General features: G+C 51.8%; 2 protein-coding genes across 2 annotated transcripts in view; both read left to right on the forward strand.

Moving 5' to 3' along the window:
* Positions 1-677: 677 nt before the first annotated feature.
* FAM18B1 (family with sequence similarity 18, member B1) lies at positions 678-7,517 on the forward strand. Its single transcript, NM_001030699.2, has 7 exons — positions 678-713; positions 1,139-1,221; positions 2,573-2,717; positions 3,419-3,508; positions 4,709-4,840; positions 4,929-5,057; positions 5,985-7,517. Exons 1-7 carry the CDS (start codon positions 702-704, stop codon positions 6,015-6,017), a joined length of 624 nt encoding a protein of 207 aa, NP_001025870.2. The 5' UTR covers positions 678-701; the 3' UTR covers positions 6,018-7,517.
* A 7,250-nt stretch (positions 7,518-14,767) lies between these two features.
* The window catches only part of TEKT3 (tektin 3), a 44,686-nt gene continuing 38,997 nt past the window's right edge, over positions 14,768-20,456 (forward strand). Inside the window, exon 1 of the mRNA XM_046902094.1 lies at positions 14,768-14,992. The gene's annotated coding sequence lies outside the window, so the exon portion shown is untranslated. The remainder of the gene's footprint in view (positions 14,993-20,456) is intronic.

Genomic DNA, 20,456 nt, shown 5'->3' on the forward strand with positions numbered 1-20,456 from the left:
CGGGGTGTCCCTGCTGCAGTAGGGCTGGGAGCAGCCAGACCCAGAGACACCTCCAGCTTCAGCCTTGCTGTGGTAGAGCTGCCATCAGTGCCCCACAGGAACAGTGACGGCAGCCCAGGGAAAACATCTGATCTCATCATCAGACCTTTCTTTGTGTACTTCCTGGGATTGAGGAACAGTTCCACTGGCGGTGTGCTACTAGCAAGGTGCAACGAGAGGGAAACCCAAAGTGCGTAGCATTGCCTGAGGGAAACGATTGCTGCGTTTAAGCAAACTGAACTGGTGGCTTTGCACTCCCTTATTTCTGTGGGTAAAATAAGTGTTTGTGCTTTGCATTGGTCCAGGTCCTGGTAAGACAAAACAGTGTCGGTTGTCTGACTGGGCACTGGGGCCGGCCTGCTTATTTTTTCGCATGAGAGGCCTGAGGCCGGGTTGAGGCCGGGCTGTGGCACGGGGGCTGCAGCTGGACGGAAGGGCCGTACCAGGCCGCACGAAGCAGCGAAGCGCCCACAAAACGTCGGACTGCCGCCACACCCACAGATGGGGGCTGAACAGACCCCGTCCCGCCCCCACGGCCTCCCCGTGACGTCAGAGCCGTGCCGCAGTGCGCAGGCGCGGCGCTGCGGCTCTCGCGAGATTGGCCGCGGTGGTGACGTGGCGCGACCGGAAGTGGTGCTGCGGCCGGAAGTGGTGCTGCGGCCATGCTGCGGCAGGTGAGGGCTGGGGGCTATGGGGGACTTCGGTGTGGATGTGGGGCTGTGCGGGGTTCCTCTGGGCCCGGCCGTGGGGCTGCGTGGGGTTCGCTGAGGCTCGGGCGTTGCGCTTTGTGGCTGCTGCGGGCACTGTGTACAAGGGGGAGCGCAGAGGCTGAGCTGGTTCCTGGCTGAGGGGAGTGTGCCCGAGACGAGCAGGCCTCACCGCTCCTCCTGCCTCTCTTCGGCACGGGAGGCGCTGCTTGAATTAGCAGTCAGAGTAAAATCCGGTTCCTGTGTCTTTGCCTTACAGCGTGGTTTTCGTGCTGCGTGTGTTTAAATCTCAAGGTGCCATCCCAGTATTCAGTGTAATCAAAAGTGACCCGGGTTGAAGTCGAAAAGCAATTCTCTTTCTCTTGTAACTCTGTGTTTGTTCCTCTCGTTAGGGCAGCAGTGATGACATTGAGGATGTCTCTCTCTTTGATGCTGATGATGAAGTATCCAGGAGATCAAAAAAGTCAAAAATAAGGTCAGTGACCTGGAGAGAGATCTGTGCAGAAGTATGGAGAAGGAGGGACTGTCCTGTCCTGTTGTTCTGTTGTTGGACACCACCAAAAAGAGCCTGGCCCCATTTTCTCGGCTGCTGTATTATGTTGAAATACATAACAGCAAATACCTCTATTTTGTTAGAAGTAATGCTGGGTAACTTCTGCTTAGCTGAGAGTGGCAGTTCCAGAAGCTCAGCTGGAATCCATGTGTCTGTGCCTTTGTGCTTCTGGGTGTCCCCACGTTAAATGTGTGTACGCATTACTGACACAGTGTCTCTGAGCTCTCTGTAGCAGGAGGCTCTCACTGTGCTGAGCACTGGTTTCCAGGCTGGTCTGTTATCTCTTTGCCAGTCTCTGTTTCCTAGTGTGAGTGGCACTGTCCTGCTGCCTGCCATATCCTGATGTGGTCACACCAGTGTTAGGCAGAATCACCAGTGCTTCTGCATAAGGTTTACCAATCCTGAAAGAAAGTACGTGGCGGTGAGCTCATGTTCATTGGATGGAGGTACTCTATTTACTGGCAGCAACTGTCTGATCAGTGTCCACCAAGCCCTCAGTACCAGCGGTGGCCAACCAGTATATCTGCCCTGGGATTTCCCCCAGCACATATTGGTAGCGGCCGGCTGGCAAGATGTCCACTATGACCCCTTAGTACTGTGTCCATATATATAGCAGCCAGAGACCATAAAGCATCAAATAGCAGGATAAGCAAGCATTCATAGAAAGCAAGGAGAACAATTTTCAGAGTATTTTCTCACTAATAAGCTTCTTCTAGCTATATGCAGAAGCTAGAGGTAGTATACTTGCATTCTCAAGCTAACATGAGCCCTTTCCTACAGGCCAGTCATTTGTTCAGGTCATGATCTGTGTTTTCCCACACAGCTGGTAGCCTGAAATCCTGATGGCGTGGTGATCTTGGCTCTACTGCATGTTCCTGAACAGGGGACTGTGCAAGTCAGAAAGGAGGTCCTGTTGTGTGATGCAGCTCAGTTTGCTGTTTCTTCTGTCAGAACACTTTTCAAATTTACCCCATAAAAATTGGCTGATGCTGAACATGAGGTTTTAAAAAAAAAAAAAATACCTGGCTCCTTCATCCCTAGATTCTCATTGTGTTTGGGTTATGTTTGTGAGTGGAACATTTCCTCCTTAGGGTGAGCTCCCAGTGAGTTTTTTTTACCCATATTTTCAGCAATAATAACACACTGGTTTCACATAATAATGCTGATCCTTATTCTTTGAGTTGGTGGGAGAGGATCACTTTGCAGTGTTGTTTCTCTGAAATTGCTTCAGTGCTGTCTGAAAGAACTGTGACTGTGCTGTATTTCATTCCAGGCATCCAGTGGCATCATTTTTCCACCTGTTCTTCCGAGTCAGTGCGATAGTTGTCTATCTGCTCTGTGAGCTCTTAACTAGCAGCTTTATTGCCTGCATGGTGACAATTATCCTCCTCTTGTCATGTGACTTTTGGGCCGTAAAGGTAAGTTCCTCTCATGCTTTTTATTATCTTGTCTAACTATATGAGAATAATTGAATAGAGTGATATTCATGCCACAAAAAATACCACCTTTGTGCCTTTCCAACAAAATGATACCTGAGATACACTCAGGTACTGCAGTTCATTAGGAAACAACACCGTGTAGCTGATTAGCTGATTTCTTTTTGAAAAACAAATGGAGGACATATAGCACACTTATTTTTGTTAAGGCAGCACAGGCTTCATTTTTAGAAAGGTCACTTCTGAGTCACCAGAAGTATGTGTCATTTATGTTAGTACAGCAATTTGTTATTGTACTGAATGTATCAGAAAATGGATTTGGACATGAGAGCCTTGTGATCTTGTTTGCCCACATGTGAAGCAAATGAGCAACATTGCAAATAGCAACCCAAACAGCCAAGCTTTGGCAGAAGCAAGAGCAATGGAATATGAGATCTTTGCAGAGTGTGATGCCTCTCATTCTAAAATACAGATAGCATTGTTAACTTGTGCAGCCACTGAGAGCAGATTGCTGTGAAACCAGCAGCTGCCAATATAAGAAAGGACATGGAGAAATTTCTGGGACTGAAAAATCATAATTTTTTGTGGGTCCAACGTTGAGATGGAGAACTCCCAAGGATTCTTTTTGCTAATGGTTTCTCTTAGTAGCAAATTGAAGCCTCGTTGCTTTTTGTCTGTTTCAGAATGTCACAGGGCGACTGATGGTTGGCCTTCGCTGGTGGAACCAGGTGGATGATGATGGTAGAAGTCACTGGAAATTTGAATCTAGAAAGGTAAGGCTTCCTTTAGTTGGTTCAGGTTTATCAACCCCGTTAATCAACAGTTATGCTTGTGATGGTGAATTGCACAGTCTAGATGCTTCCAGCCACAGATCTGTAACCACTTGCTTGTTTCATGGAGGTACTGAATGAGGATAACATCATCTTTTACATTTTTGCTTTATTAAAAACATTTTTTTGAAGTCTCGATCTGGCTTTATGTGAGTAACTTCATTTTCACATAAAATGTTGTAAAGGTTCCCATGTCTTGTCAGTAACATAGAAATTTTCTGGTGTGAGCGCAGAACAGCTGACATATCTTTTACCTCCCGTAGAAGATCACTGGCACTAGGAAAAAAAAAAAATCCAGCATTGCTCATAGCATTACTGCTCCCTTGTGTTCATTATGACTGCTGCTTTGTGTGTAATATCCCTTCTTTTGGCACCTCATGTCCTTTTGATCCCTGCCTGTTATCTCTGTGTGCACGGAGGTAACAGCACTTCTGGTGCATAGATGGGGAGTGAGGTAAAAGTTATATCCTGTGCTCACATTGGAAATCTACAGTGGTGCAGAGTCTGGAACCCAAAACTTTCTCTAGCTGAAAGTTGTGCCTTTGCAGACACTTTCTTTCTCATAACTGTGCTTGTTGGAAAAGCTAGAATACATTAGGGAGAGGATAAAAAGTATCTAAACTGCTGGCAATACCGTAAATTGAGCCATGAGTTCACTCAGTTCAGATCTTTCAACTATTCATTGGAAGAATGAGTGCTTTCTTGGGATCTTCTCAATAGAGAAAATCAGTAGTGCAGTGAGAGTCATATCTGTGTAGGAATTGCCTGACTTGATGGCTGTAGGTATCAGTATTTAGTTCTGGCAGCGCTCAGGGAAATTCTGGTTGTCTGTACAGTGATGTTAAGGTAGAAGATGTTACCTGTTTGGGTGATTCTGTGCATTGAAACCAAACCATGCAGCATACGTAATATTTCTCAAACTTACTGAGGCTTTTTTGCCCCAAATATTCCAAGAGAATTTGTTGCTACTTCCCCCCAAATGGAAACATCTTTTGTCACAGAGATATCTTCACCAGGTATGGAAGCTGGTCTCCAAAGCATACAGTACTGTTGCGTGAGGGCAAAAACCAGGAGGCTTGTAGGTTCTGGGCTGTTGGTAGTGATGGTGGGATCTGTTAATCTCCATTTACTTTCTGTTTCTAGGTATCAGCACAAGGGCATAAAACTTCCTCAGAATCAGAGTCCCGAATTTTCTGGTTAGGTCTGATTACCTGCCCTATCATCTGGGTGATATTTGCTTTCAGCGCTCTGTTTTCTTTCAAAGTGAAATGGCTGGTGAGTTGCCTCCCCCAACTCAGTAATGGATTTTGTGTGATACCAGTAAGGTAATATAAATCAATGACAGTATTTTCTTGTGTCTTAGGCAGTAGTTATGATGGGAGTGGTTCTACAGGGAGCCAACCTTTACGGTTACATCAGGTGCAAAGTTGGCAGTAGGAAGAACTTGACAAGCATGGCAACCAGCTACCTTGGAAAGCAGTTTTTGCGGCAGGTAAGATATGGGGGTTTTGAAGCCTTCTAGTTGTGTTTGCTTTTGTCTATAAGCTTCCTTCCTACCTGACCCATGAGAAGAAAGATTGAAAAAGGTATTATTTGGGGTTCTCTGGTGGGACCCTTCACACACTGCTTATCTGTGAACTTGAGCTTGCTCCTGCTTGTAAAGTCAGAGAATAACTTGCTCATTGTAGTGCAAATGGAACTCCATGTCAACATCATGAACTTGTGTTATTTACTAGTGTCATGGAGTCGTGCCATAGAAGATACCGGAATGTGGCTGGTCTATTTGGAACATAATTGGAAAACATAAGTGACCAAATAAGGATTTTTGATAAATTTTACTGCTTTTGGATAACGCATTGCTAAATTACTCCTTGTATTGCAATGCTTCCCCTTCTGGTTGCGCTAGCCACAAAAATATGCATCTGGAGGCACCATCAGTCATTGTGCTTCTGTGAACAGCTGCACTGTGCGTATTCCTGGCTGAAAGGGCTACCATTGCCTTTTATATTCTTTCTCATTTCCAACCAACTCTTCTCATCAGGTCCTTCTCTGCCTTCTGTAGCTCCCTGCAGCATTAGGCACCACTGGGCACTGTTCAACTTCTAGGCTGTCATTTAACTACTCCTTGTCCCAAGTTTCCTAACTGTGGCTCCCTGTTGCACACATGTGGCTGGGAACAGGTGAGGTTGGCTGCCACAGCTTCCCAAGTCTTTATTGGACTTAATGCCATCAGTGTGATAAGAAGCTTAAATATTGACAACACAGTCTGTGTTAGGTTTGTGTTCACTGATAGCTTCTGAGCGCAAACCAAAGGCCCAGAACAGTCTCAGTCTCTGGGTAAACATGAAGATGTTGCTCCAGAATCATGGCAGTGAGTCACACAGTTCTATCATGTACCTTTTTTCTTTGTCTGTTGCAGACCATGGCTAAAGAGGACCAAACAGCATCCTGAGCATGGTAGAAACCTCAACTGGATTGGACTCGCAGTAGTGAAGCACAGAGAATGTTGCTCTAACCATGAGATTTGGGAGCTGCTTAAACGAGGTGTGAATTAAAAGAAGTAAATACATTGTGCAAGACTTCCAGTTAACAATCCTAGCAGTTAATATTCGGTTTTCCACTAGCAGTTTGTGTTTAAGTCCTTTCTTAGTTTGATTAATTAGAATTACATTGCCTGAACTTTGAATCAGAAGACATCCTAGGTAGTGCTCTGATGCAGGTTTATACTCACTGGACGTGTTAAGAGAAAGATGCCAGGTATCCTTCTAAAAACCATGCACACACAAGGCCTTCTGTTCTCAAAGAACCATCCCCACTTCCTCCAGCAGTTGGTACCTCGGTTAGTTTTCAGTTGTGTTTGTTCCTGGAGGTCTGTTAGGAAGTTTAGATAGTACTCTTTTGGTTCTACATCTCTCTCATTCTGTGATTTGAATGACACTGAGGTGGTTGCAGTGAAGGAAATCTGAAGGAAGTGTTGCTGTTGGCTGTAGGAGGATTTCTGAAGTCAAGTGGAAACTGCAGCAAGTGACTGCTGAGCAGCTCCAGCCTTATTTTTCTGAAGTGTTGTTGGAGGTCTCAGTAACATCTAACCAGGACCTTGATGAAATCTGAGTTTATGGAAAACCCCTCTTTCTCCTGCAGGCCTGTGTCTGTATGAAGAGCACAACTGGCCTAAAAGTAGGTTGCAAGGAAAGCTGCACACACGGTTTCAGAGGTGGAGTGAGTGTGAGAGCAGGTGATGGGCAGAGCTGTGAAAATGATGCCACTTGGTGTGAGCTGGTGCACAGAGCAGCAGGGAACATCACTGCCAGGGTACCAGGACAGGACGTAACACAAGCAGAACTTCTTTCCACTCATTTATTCACCTGTGCAGCAGATTTGGGGGTGTAACCATTTAAACAAGAGCTGAGGCTGATTGTAGGCTGCTTTCTACTGTTCCATGACCAAAGGGTGTTTCATGTAACCTTAACAGAGCTGCCTGAACACCTGGCATCAGCAAGCTGACTTTGCAAGACGTTTGCATGTCTTGAATCCATGCAGCATACTGTGATCCCCAAGGAGTCTATGGGCTGGGGGAAAAAAAACATTGGTATGATGGTGAAATGTTGGCTTGCAGTGTTCACCTCAGTGGCAGAAATTGTGTGTTCTGTGTGCAGTGCTGTACGAAAGGGCTCAGTTCCTTCTTGTCATGTAGTACTGCTCAAGGCTGGTTGTGCTTTCACAGTGGGAGATACTGTAAACTTCTGATGAGGTATTTTAAATTAAGAATGTGGTTTCTTTTTGAATAATGGGTATTGTAAATTGTGGGATTGCATTAACGCTGTATGTCTCCCTGGACCGTAGCAATACTTGGGAGCTGTACATTTGTTTAACTCTTTGGATTGATACCTTTCTTTTGTAAATATATATTTATAAAATCTTGAAATTAAAATAATGCTTTGTTTAAACCAGACCGGGTGTCCCTTCTATGATTCATGGCTGAGCTCTGTTTATGTGCAGTGTTCTTGTTTATAGTGGGTTATGTGTTAAGTTAAACAGTGCTAATGAGGAGCTCTGTCACGGTTGCTTTCACCCCAAGAGTCCTGGAGAGCTCGGCCTGTGTAAACACTTTGTTCACAAGTGTGCTGGGATTGCTGTCACACACACAGCCAGGTCCTTCAGTGAGACTTGGCTGGTGTGCTGACATGCTGCTCCTCAGTGCTCTCCAAAGGTCCCCAGCTCTGGACTGTGTTCTGCTGGTGGCAGTGTATGCCAGTGCCACCACACGGCTGGGAACTTCTATTCCCCATTGACCTGGAGGAGGTGATTTCATTCTAACCAGTGGAAGCTGAACAGGTGAAGTGAAGTAAACCACTGAAGCCAACGTGCTGCTGCAGCCACGTGGGGACGCACGAGTGCAGCATCTGGCCCCTATGGCGTGGAGAAAGGGAGATCCTTCCTGCTCCAGCTGAACAAGTCCCTGTTTGCCCTTTCTGTCCGAGGGACTGCACTGCCTCCAGCAAACCTGCAGCCGCCAGGAAGCTGTCCTAAGATGTGTTACAAGTGTTGGCCTTTGTGTTTATTCCACTGTTGCCAAAGCTCCCTACAAACTGTTCCTGGAAAATAGAGTCTGCTTTTCTGGAAATTGGAGTGCGATTAATCAAGGACAGAGACGTTTATTAGTGCATGCCTTTAAGTAGAGCCCTCTGTGGCTTATTTTTAGTCTCTTGGCAAACAGACAGTTTCTGGCTTCTGAGAGGCCGGCATTTTATCACATTTCTCTGTGGTGTGGATCAGAACCAAATTTCTTATCGCTACTCCAGTTGGGTGTGATGGTCGTTTGGTTATTTATTTGTTCTCTGCAGGAGTTTCCTGTGAAAGAGGAAGAGGGAGTAGCAGCGGAAGAGGGAAATTCTCGGAATGTGCTTTTTCAGACAAGCCTCGGGAATCCACGCTCAGCTGTGTTCTCGAGCATTGGCTGTGTCATGCAGGCCCCTCCTGACCAACACCTCCCTGCCTGGGTGGTAGCTGAGCCGTCGGGGCTTACAGAAGCAAAAAGGATCCAAGAGCAATCATAGTGGAAAAAGAATACTCTCCGCTCTGCAGCAGCACACGTGGCTATTTCAAGCACAGCTGTAAGGTGGGCTTGGAGTCCAGTCCTCCTTATTCAGGACTCAGAGCCGTTCTGAGTCCTTGGCACGTAGCCTCCCCACAGGAGTGGCTGCATTTCTGTGCTCTTTGTGGCCCAGTGCTTTAACACAATGGGATGGATAGATCCTCAAAACGCAGAAGCTGTACAGGCAGTTCTGCCCCACCTGGTGTGTCCCCTGTTCTGTGTGCCACCCTGCCTGCCCTGGGGTAGAGCTGCAAGGAAGGGTGAAGAGGATGCAGTGTAGGAGGAAGCTGCACTGAGTGGGCATTTGAAGACTGTCTGTCTTCTCCTGCACTGTTCTCTTGGAGACCAGCCGGGGCCGGAGGGCTGCAGGGAGATGTCTATTGTAGTGGCTTGGCATGGGCTGTGGTCAGAGCTGCTTGCACGGGACAGGACATCCCCACTGGTATTTCCTAAACAAAAAGCTGCAGTGAGTAATTGAGAGTGACCTTTGGGGCGACCAAAGGGAGCAGGGATGCGGGTGAGGAGGGTGGATGCTGGCCAGGGCCCAGCACTGCTTCCAGGCCTCCTGGCAGGAAGGAATTTCTCGCTTCCCTCCTGCTGTTCTGTGCAAGCAGAACGTTTGTGAGCCGGCGTCCCACCTTCCTGCACACAACCCTCCCACCCCACCAGGCTGCAGCAAGCCAAGAGCCTCTTGCTGCCCTGATAAGACAGACAAAGGATAGAGAGCAAGGAAATGCTATTTCTGGTCTCCTGATAACAGTGTTTCTATACACAGAGGGGGCACAGGCCCTTTGTTGTCTGCCTTTGTGTGCTGAAAGCAAACTATTGCTTGGATGTGATTCCAGTTCTTCCGTACCCTCACACCCAGAACTGCCCTGGGCAGCAGCTGATCAGGTTCTGGCCATGCTCAGTGATGCTGATGCTTACCTGCTGGTAAGTCTGGCATTTGGCAGGACAGGATCTCAAAGGCTGTGTCTGCATCTTTGTGTTTAATAGCAACAAACTTGTGCCAGGAGTTCCTGGCATCACTCCCTGTTAATGAAAATCATATAGAAATGATGTGTTTCCAGGAAATTCCTTCTCCTGCTACAAAACCTCTCATTTTAATCCTATCCATTGTTTCGGATTCTGCCACACGCTGTTAATTTATAAGCTCCAATTAATGGCTATCAATGCCAGATCACCTCGTCCCCCAGCTGCTTGCTATACATTCCACACAGCTCCATTATTTTCCAGGTGGGACTTCCCTTGGCAAAAGCCCCAAGAATGCTCTCCAGCTGCCCCTTACCTCTCTGAGTTCTGCTCTTCAGGAGTCTGAGCAATTTGCTCAGTGAAGGAGTTTGATTTTCTGGTTGGTTATTCCTCATATTCCTCCCAGAGCCCTTCTAAAAGTCCAAACACAGCTCGGATTGCCCTTGCTGCCTCCCACCCAGCTGCAGCAGCACAGGCAGCATTAGTCCAGGGCTCTGTGGCTCAGTGGGTCATACCTGAACCCCTCGTGCTCCTCCAGGAAACCTGCCTGGTCCTGTGAGTCATTGCTATTTGTGTTCTCCTCTTTCTCAGACCTCTTTCTACGTAGTTCATTTTGGGCGAGTCTTCAGATATTTTTTTTTAATTTCTTTTTCAATCACAAAGAAATGTGTAAACAGCTCCATAGTAACCTCTGGAGTAAATGAGTCACAGCTCTCCTGCCACAGGACGTTCTCTCTGCTCCTGAGGTCTGCTGTTGTGTTCCCAGACCCTCAGCAGCTCGAGCTGTGAGGCTGTTACTCACAGTTTCCTGTGCAGAGCTGTGTGACTTCATCCGCAGCTCCTCTTCACCTGCGGAACCCCCACGTTGGTCATCTGCCCCCAGGCTGTAAGTATTCCAGTTTTAAAAACACCTGCGGGGTGGTGCGTTGGGCACTGAGCACTGCCAGCCACGCCGGGTTGCTCTGTGTGGGACAGCAGAATCCCACAGCTCCCAGCTGCTGCGAGAGCAGCATCAGCAAGCAGTACAGAAGCAGAGCACGGGTGCTGGACCATCCCGGTGTGTTTTCCCTGTTTGCAGTGGGGTACAGAGTGCCGGAGGACCGGGCAGCCCAGGGGTGTCGTTAAACCACCCTTTAATTAGCATCTGCCCAGTGGTTTCCTGCGTAAAACCCTTGGATCTTGTGTTTTAAGGGCAGCTCCAGCAGACATATGGAGCATCGCCCTGTTTTGGAGTCCGTTCGGTCTCACACGACGCGTTCACCCTCGGTTTAAGCCCTTATGGCAGCAGAGGGAGCTCTCACGCTTGGCTTTGAAGTGAAAGAATGAAGGAGCAAAGCAAGCTCTGAGGAGGGGCAGTTGGAATCCCCCACTTGCAGAAGTGCTCCTCCAGCAGCGGCTCAGCCCTGCCCTCCTTCCAGCAGCGCCCTGCAGAGCAGCCGAGCACGCCGTGCTATCGAGCCCTGGCAATTCAAAGCATCTAAAGCGTAAAGCTCACCCACCCGAATCGGGCCCGTGCTCTCTGCTAAGCCAGCCTTGTGTGCTCACGGTCAGCACCTCCTTGCTTAATCACTCCGTGTTAAGTAGCTCTCAAAATGAGTGTACTCACATGGAAAAGATAATTGTAAATGAGAGTCCAAACGACTAATGGAGGGTTTTACATCTGCATCCAAGTTGGCAAGTGAACATGGGCACTGGTAGGAAGAACAGTCATCCTTCAGATATTTCTGCAGAGGAGCCCAAGCAGGGGATGAATGATGGGAGCACGCAGGGATGGGGCTGATCCAGGAATGGGGCGAGCAGTTTGGCTGCAGCTCCACCCTGACCTATGTAAATCTGGTTGGGTAAAAGCACGTTCCTTGGGGGATGGAAGTTTCTGTGTGGCTGTTTGCCAGCTGAAGGCTGTGGGGAGGAGCCCAGTGCCGTTGTGGTGCTCTGGGTTGAACAGCTCGTGCTGGGCAGTGTGACGTTGGGTACCAGTGGGTACAATCTGAGGGGGTCTTCTGCTCCGTGAGCAGCGGGTCTGGCTGGGAACAGGCTGTGGCTGTGCTGGATGCTGAGGGTCTGAAGGTGGATTATGCATCTCCTGGGGTCACCAACCCCCGGGCACAAGAACACATTGCGGCACAGATGTGACCTGGGCGCAGGGTGTGTGCATCCAGCATGGCCATCCACCCCCACACTCACCAGGTCAGCACAGTTACTTCTGCTCTGTGTGTTGCAGCCAGAGGCAGGGCTGGGCTCGGGGCTGTCAGCACTCCTCGGGGAGCCACAGCCTCCAGCTGCAGGGGATGAGCTCAGCGTGCTGAGCCACCACCTTTGGAAGCCTTTTAAGCCAGGGCAAAGCTTGCTGCAATCCTCACCAGGTGGTTTTCTGCTTACAATGACACCTGCTTGGTGCTGGGCACAGCCAGGTGAGGGCCTGAGGCCATGCTCTGTGCAGCTGTCATGAGTTTGCAATTGCACTGCAGAGCAGTCTGGGTGCAGGAGAGTTTGCTGTCTCCATGCATGCAGTCTCTGGCGTTGCTTTCCCCACAGGCTGTCCCTGAGCTCCCGGCTCAGCTCTCGCGGTCGGAGAGCGGACCTCTGACTTCCAGCTGCAAACATCTCCTCCTTGCACAAGAGGAAGCAGCCGAGCTGATGTGCATGGGAATTATCCCATGTCCCAGAACCCCTTCGGGCCTCAAAGCCATCTGCACAGCCCTGCCCGGGTCGGGGTGAGACATTCCGTTTTTCCTGTGTCATTCGGGACACAGAGCCAACTGCAGGCTGTGCCTGAGTGCGGGGCGGCTGCGAGCCGTGTGCTGTCAGTGTGATGGAGCAGTCCTGCCCTGCGGCCAACACACAGTGCTGGGTCGGTCACGTTCCTGCAGGGAAGGGGCAAAAGAGAAGGAGCACGAGGGAGGGGCTCTGGGATCCTGGGTGAAACTGCTGTGCGTCTGCAGGGCGCAGTGCAGGAGGGACGGTGCAAATGTTGCAGTAAATGTTGGTGGGGGGGGGGGGGGGTCCATAACCCTAAATGTTCCCTCTGAGGGCTCCTTACCCACGTGCACCACGTTGCAGGTGCTCAGGCATCGCTTGCAGCCAAACCTTGGCATGCAGCACCCATCTCTTCCCATAGCGTGGTGGTGCTGGCAGTGTGTCCACAGCCCACGTGCTGCAGCTCTCCCTGACCAAAACACCTCTTTCCGAAATCAGTGCCATGAATACATGACACATCCATCCACTTCTGCCCCGTGCAGGGCTGGGACTGCTGGGCTGGGACACCAGAAGTGATCTCAGCGCCGAAACTTGTGGCTGCACTGGGAGGGCTCTGCCCTCACCGTGTGTGCTCTGAAATCCTCTTTATTTACGATGCAATGGGAAAACAGTGAACAGCAGTCAGAGAGGCTGCACAGCGCTCGCCTTTCCTGTGCTGGCTGGGAAATGGGTAGGGGGCAGAACACCCAGGGATGGAGACAGGATGGGGAGGAGGATGCAGACAGGGATGAGGATGGAGAAGAGAATGAGCGTGAGGATGAGGATGGGGCTTGGGATGGGAACAGGGATGAGGATGTTCCACTTTCCTATGCAAAGCACTGCCCATCCCATGAGAGGGGCCAGACGACCAGCCCAGATCCCTGCTCTCAGGGCTGTTTGGGTGGAGCTGCTGGCCTTGGCTAACCTCCCCGTTGCCATGGAGCACCCTCACTGCTCTGCACCCCTCTCAGTGCCTCCCTGCTCCCACCCCTCCCACCCTCTGCCTCCAGCTCAGGCGTTCCCCTTCACTGTCTGTGAGCAGCAACTTGCAGTCCTCAGTCCCACATGACCGCACTCTGCCCCTAAATCAAAGGACGAAACCATACTGTCCCTCTTACCCTGCTCCCAGCCTTCATCCTTGGATGCTGAGGGGCATCATGCTGGGGGCACAGGTCCCTTCCTGCAGGTAACCCTGGTGGGGGTGGCAGGGAAGGGGCCACCTTGGGGAGTGTGGGGGCAGGATGGGGGCAGAAGGGGCAGGGTGGGTGCATGGAGCGGGGCTTTGTTATCCCCCTCCACATGCACAGGCTCTCATGGCACGGGATGCACAATGACACACTTCCCAAACTTGCCTGCTCCTTGCCAAATGCATTACTCAATGCAGAGAAGCTGTGGGCGGCCGAATCCCTTCCCTATGAGCAATGGGGCAGTGAGCAGTGCAGCAGGTCCCCGTGGGGTGGCTCTCCCACCTGCTGCAGGTGCCAGCACACAGCTCGCTGCGAGCAGCACTGCTCCCATCCATCCCTTCCTTGCCAGGGGTTTGTTGCAAGCAGCAAAGTGGGAGTGCTGGGAGGAACCACGGGCTCCCAAAAGCTCAGTGCAGAAAATACACATGAGGTCAGCCCGCTCCTCCTGCTGAAATAGCAAAATACTGTGGAGGCTCTTCAGTGCAAGGTGCAGATGCAGAATTTGCCATGGAACCACAGGTGTCTCACACGTTGCCTAAAATGTACCTATGTGGATTACACATTCCCTGCCCAGGTGATAGCAATTGTGTGCAAACAATGGGATTGCAGCCGGTGCCTGCCTGATCCCTGTGCCACTGTGCCCAGAACCTGGTGAGGGCAGGGCCACAGGGAAAGGCTGTGGGGTCAGTAGTGGGAGGGTGAGAATATGGGTGCGGTGTCCTCTACTGTGCTCCTCTGGGACAAGGAGGAGAAGGGTCTCAGTATTGGCTGGAAGGGGGGAGGGGGGGCAAAGGATGCCACTGAGCGTCAGTGTAGGGTGTTGCCAGTGTTGGCTGGGGCTGTGTTGATGGCCCTGGGGCTGCTGCCAAGGTTGGAGAGCTGCAAAGCTGTCCTGTGCTCTATGTGCTTGCTCTTATGGCAAAGCAAAACCACGTACTTGGGGCTGCAGAGAGCTCAATGGGGGGAAACCACACTGTGCCACGGGGTCATTAGGGCTGTGTGTGCCCAGCACAGGGCGAGCAGGGTCAGCTTAGCTTGAGCAAAGGCAATCCAGCCTGCCCACTGCTGCTAAAGGATGGTGAGCTCTGTGCTGTGTCCAGTGCATGGGAGCAGGTTCAAACCCTTTGCCATCAGTGCACACTTGGGCTCAGTGCTCAGCCTGGGCACTGTGAGGCTGCGCTGTGGCATCTCTATAGAAACCCCATGTTTGTTGGCAGCACAGCAAGCTGCTGCTGGCCCGCCTGCTCCTCAGAGAGAAAGAGAGAAAAGGTTTCAGCCCTGCAGCCTTTTGAGGATGTTTCGTTCCCAGCTTCACCACGTGCTCAGTGATGGGTGCTATCTTGAAGGAAGTCCTGGAGCCTCCGGAGCAGAACGCTTCTGACCACTTGATGCGGATGGAGACGTCTTCCATCAACACCTTCAGGAACTCACGTGCAGGTGAGTGCTGCCGGGGCTTTGCCTCTATGTATGTGTGAGCTTAAACCTTCTCCTTGCGGGTGCTGGAAGCTGAGTGCTGTGCATTGCTGAAGGAACACCTCAGGTCTGCAGCTCTGCTACGTGCGCTGGGTGACGCTGAGCTGTTTCCCAGCCCTGTTCTCTGGGCAGGAACCGCAGCTGCTCCATGGCCAGCCTGGATTTTGTAGCCCCTCTTTTTCCCAGAGGATGAGGCGTGTTGCTTGAAAGCTCTGCTCTGCTCTGCTCCTCCACGTGGTGCTGAGCAGTGCCCGAGGCTCTCGCTGCATGCAGACACACAGATGCATACATTACTTGGAGCGCTGCCCGGGAACATGGAAAGCAGATGTTGGGCTGCGACCCGGGATGAGCCGCGCTCCTGGTTGGTGGGATGGAGCTTGGCAGGGAGTCGTGTCTGGAGATGCAAACAGTGCAGAGGGGGCTGTGCTCGGGGCTGCTGTTCTGGAGCTCACTGGGAAGCGGGCTGAACCCTGGGTATTTTATCCGTGTTTCCAGGTGAGGGTTTCCCTGCCTTGCCTTCGACAGGGAGTGTTTCTGCCAAAGGTTTTGTTGCATCCTGGTGGAACATGTGCCAATGGAGCTGTGGAGGTCATATGGTGGATGAAGCAGTGGCTGATCTTTGTGTGTGTGCGGAGTTTATCTATTTGCTGTTATCATCTGTGGCAAGTCGGGGCTGTTCCAAAATGGGATTGGGTGCTCCCATCCTGTCCCACACCTCCCCTGTGGGCAATGGGTGTCCTAGAGCTCCTGTGGGACATGGAGCATGACATTGGTGATGTGGTTTTAGGAGCATCCTTTGGTCCTTCCCAGTGTACCCTATGAAGCAGGGAGAATCTGGGAAGTTGGGACAGATCTTCAGATCCGTTTGAGCTTCAGACCCAAAGGAAGGCCCCCATGGGCTGGGCGCTGAGCTCCCTGACCCCAACAGCGGGGTGGCAGGAGCTGCCTGACTCCCTCATAGAATGGTTGGAGTTGGAAGGGACCCCTAAAGGCCACGTGGTCCCACCCCCTGCACTGAGCAGGGACATCCACAGCTCCAGCAGTGCTCACAGTCCATCCCCTGACCGTGGCTGTCTGCAGGGATGGGGCACCACCGCCTCTCTGTTCAACCTGTGCCACTGCCTCACCAGCTGTAGCATGAACAGTCAGGGTGTTTTCCTTTTATCCAGCCTGAATCTCCGCTCTTGTAGTTTGAAGCCATTTCCCCTTGTCCTATCAAGTCTGTCCCCTTCTTCCCTACAGCCCCCCCGAGATACCAAAAGGCAAAAAGAGGCAATATGTGTTTACAGCAACAACTGGAAGCGCACGGCCAAAGAGAGGTTGCAAAAAGTTGCTCTCGAGCAGGAGCGAGCAGCGCTGCTGGGGAGGAAAACAGCGCAGTTCTGGAGCAGCTTCCCTTTCTTCTCACTCACACGTCACACATCACGGGCCCCTTCCTCAGCTATATTTGGCCACCCATCCACACAGCACTTCCTTTAGTGCCCAGCCTTTGCTGGCCCACCCGCTGCCGGCCCCATCCCATCCCGGGCCGTGCGCTTCCGCAGGGCGCGTCGGGACTGCTCCCTTTACGGGAGGATTAATGCACGAGCTCGGTATTCCTGTCCCCAAGGCTGCCTGCTGGATGCTGAACATTCCCGCATCGCATTTCCAGCGTGTCACGGCCTCACAGCATCTTCCTGCTCAGAGCAGATGCTATTTTGGCGCGGGGTCACATTGCACGCTGCTCCCAGAACAGCGCACGGAGGGGGGGGTGTGTGGGGTTGGGCTGCATTTGGGGCCGGGGGTCCCCCCCTGCAGCAGGAGCACCTCAGGACGCGCCCTGCAGCAGCACGGCGGGGCGGGCAGGGAGGGGTTCTCCTTTGCTAAGGAGAATCTCATGACGGAAAGAAAACAAACGGTGCCGTTTTTCCATTTGGAGGGATGGTCCCCTGCGCTCTCGGCCCGTCAGACACCAAGTGGATGCTTTCCAGTAGGCGCTGACTTTTCTCCAAAAAGCAGATTTCTTCCAGCAGAATAGTTTAGAGCTGAAGCTTTTCTCCTCCCAGCTCACTTCCAGCTGCTCCAGCTCATTCCTGCTGCTGAGATTGGACGGTGCCCGCTCGGAATGCTTTGGGACAAGTATCTTTTTCCATGCATAGCGACGAAAGGGTGGGCCCTTAGAGCAGGAAAGCAGACTTTGAGAAGTCTCCATGCTCAGAGTTATTCGACAGGCTGAGCAGACAGCCCTGAGCCTGCACTGAGCCTCCAGCCCAGCAATGCCACAAGCTGGTTTAATGTGCTTGCAGGCCCAGGGGTTGCCCTGTGGAAGGCAAATGTTGGAAACCACAGAGGCTGACCTCTTGCTTGGTGAAATTCCTTCTGGCCACAGCTGGAAGTGAGGATTTGAAAGTGAAGGAAGGAACTGTGCTTGCAGAAGTGGGCTGTCCTGCAGCAAGAGGGGGTGTGCTGTGGGGGCTGGGCTCTGCAAGCTCATACGGTTGGAAGGGACCCACAGGGATCATCAAGTCCAGCTCCTGGATGGATGCAGGACCACCCAAAAATCAGAGCACATGTGCAAGAGAATAGCAGAATATAGAGACCATACGTCTGAGCTCAATGCAATCCTTCCCCAGACAGCTTCCAGGCTGGCTAGGCAGGAAAGAGAGGAGGAGGTATGGACGGAGGCTTCGGCTCCCCACACAGGAGCATGGAGGTATGGAGAAGCTGATTCAATCTGTCAGGAAACCCGTAGTCCCCACTTGCTGGAGGCTCCACAGACACAGGAGGGTCGTTCCTGTTGGTGATGGATTTATATGCTGACACCTGGACCAGAAGACAAATAGCCTGCAGGTCTGCTACCCTGTGTGATGGCAGGACCCGTGGCAGCTGTCTGCACAGCTGTGTTATCGTGTGTCTCAGCAAAGGGAAAGTATGTGGCATCCCTGAGTGACCCACTGCCTCTGTGGGAATGCTATTGGGGCTGCAGATGACAAAAGAGGGAGGAAAGGGCAGGAAGGAGGGAAGCAGGAGCCCGGAGCATCCTCCTCCCCAGCAACACTCCAGCTAACATTGCCTCCTTCAAGAGGGCTCTTGGAGCGCTGCTCTGACTCCTGTTGGGCAAGGCAGGGGCTGGGTCCCCTCACTGTGTGATGGCCTGCGTTGCTGTGTTTGCTGTGGTGTTGCCTGAGCAAAGCCAGGCACTGGTCTTAGCGAGTGAGGAGGGAGGAATACTCTTCTCCTTCCTGTGCAGCTGTTGTTTCGGTTTGGTGGCAGGGCTGTGCAACATGGGATCATAGAATCACAGAATGGCCTGGGTTGAAAAGGTCCACAATGCTCATCCAGTTTCATCCCCTGCCATAGCAGGCTATGTGCAGGGTCGCCAACCACCAGACCAGGCTGCCCAGAGCCACATCCAGCCCGGCCTTGAATGCCTCCAGGGATGGGGTATTCACAAGGATCCCATCCACTGGGATCACCAGTCTGAGGTTTGCAGGGGGCTGCGCTTTGCTCCTGGTGGGAATGCACTCCATGGGGATGTGCACAGCCCTCAGTACAGCCCTGAGCTCAGTCTGCACACCCAGGCTCTAGTCTGGAACCATGACATTGTTCCACCCCCATGACACATCCTGGACTGAAGGGTTCCCCTCTCTTGAAGCCCTGAACCTGAGAGCAGTGCCTCTGCAGAGCTGTGAGAAGATAAACTTTTGACTCTTCCTGAGCAATGCTGGGAGCTGCCATCCCTCCTGCACCGCACTGCCAGCCTGGTTCCTCTCCCTTCACTTCTGTGAGTTCATCTGACCCCAAATCCAGCAAACCCAGCCCTTGCTGTGTGCTTTAACCACCGCCTGTGGGGTTTGTAGTGCTTGCCCAAAGCCTGGAGGTGCTGGGAGCTGTGGCATGATGCCTGGGAGGGGAATGCAGGTCACCGTGTTGCAGCGTCCCCAAAGCAAACTGACTGCGGAAAAGGGGCACGGTGACAGCAGGAAGCCCGGAGTTTGCTGTCCAAATATCAGCCAGGTGATTGTTTGGGGATGGTCTGCAAGGAGCTGCACTGCCAGGGATAGGGCATGGCCACAGGGAGTGCACTTCTGGTGGCCTCACTCCTTGCCACGATGTGTCCCAGTGCTGTCCCTGCGCTGTCACCGCTGGGTGACACTGCCAGCCAGAGCGCATGGGAGGGAGCCACAGCATTCCTGTGGGATTAACCCAGAGGAACACGAGAAAGCATAACCCCACATGGCTTGAAAGCTGCTCACCCTGGTATGTATGGTGGCATTTCCAACAGACCTGCCATAGGAGTGTCCCATGCCTGGGCCATGACGTGGTGCTGGAGAGCTCTGAAAGCTCTGCCTCTGTGCAGACAGCAGCATGCATGTGGGTCTGTGCATGGAATGGCATCTCCCTGACCTCCCTGGCAATGCTTGGACGGGTGAAGCTACACGCCTGGATGAGCTTTTGGCACGATCCAGCTCACGGCAAGGCTGGATGTGCTGCTCTGTTGTGAGTGGTGGGAGGTTTGCAAGAGCCATCACAGGAGCTGCACTACAACACCCCATGGCAGCTCACTGCCAGGCAAAATCGCACAGTCACGGTGTAGCTCAGACTTATGCTCCTTAGGACTACGTTTATTTACCAACACATGAAGCGTTGTGGCTTTTATCTCAAGGTAGAACAGCCCATAGGGCTCCCATGGGGATTGCTCAAGGTGCACAGCTTGGCTGCAGAGGGTTTGCTTTTTATGGCCAGGGCTTTTACAAACATCAGAGCTGCAATGAGTTGTTTTGAAGACTGCAGCGTACAAACCCCATCCTGCTGTGCTGGGGTCCATAGATGAGGTGTGAGGTGGGGCAATGCAGGGTGCAGGGGGAGGCAGAAGATGGGGGGATGCAGTGCTGGCTGCACGCCTTAATGGAGTGCAATGGTTGGGCTGCTGGTCAGCTTTGGATTCCTGCTCTGCCTCCTGGTCGGTGTGATGCATTTGTCTTTTCAAAATAGATCAGATTTCTGTGGATGACAGATTTCTGTGGATGACAAGCTTTGCCTGGCTTTGGTTTCTGATGCTCTGTGTGCAGCAGCCACGCTCCCACCCAGGCACTGTGCATGCTCACGGATCTCTGTGGGGCGCTTCCATCCCTTTGCACTGCAAGAGCTTCTCAGTAGGTTGTGCATCTCTGGAAGATGCTGCGTGGTAGCCTGGGGTTACAGCATGGCAAGGATGGAAGTTCAAGCAAGAAAAGGAGGTTATTTGCTGATTGCTTAGGGCTGCAAAGGGTTAACTCTGCCGTGCTCACAGTGCTGTGGAAGTTGAGCAATCTTGGCTTTATTACGGAAACTCAGACTGGGAATTAGGAAGACTCCAGCCAGCCAGGGAGCTTTCCCAGAGGTTTGGAGCCCGACTCCAAGTGGCGATGCCAGAATTTCTTGCAGGGGCCTCCAGAACAAAGAGGAG

Source organism: Gallus gallus, chromosome 18, assembly GCF_016699485.2.
Source record: "Gallus gallus isolate bGalGal1 chromosome 18, bGalGal1.mat.broiler.GRCg7b, whole genome shotgun sequence".
In the NCBI taxonomy this organism is placed as follows: domain Eukaryota; kingdom Metazoa; phylum Chordata; class Aves; order Galliformes; family Phasianidae; genus Gallus; species Gallus gallus.

Bases quoted from the DNA above. Each gene is read 5' to 3' on its own strand.
- FAM18B1 (NM_001030699.2), top strand. The intron at 1,222-2,572 runs GTCAGTGACCTG...ATTTCATTCCAG, and splicing joins TCAAAAAAGTCAAAAATAAG to GCATCCAGTGGCATCATTTT. The intron at 3,509-4,708 runs GTAAGGCTTCCT...TTCTGTTTCTAG, and splicing joins GGAAATTTGAATCTAGAAAG to GTATCAGCACAAGGGCATAA.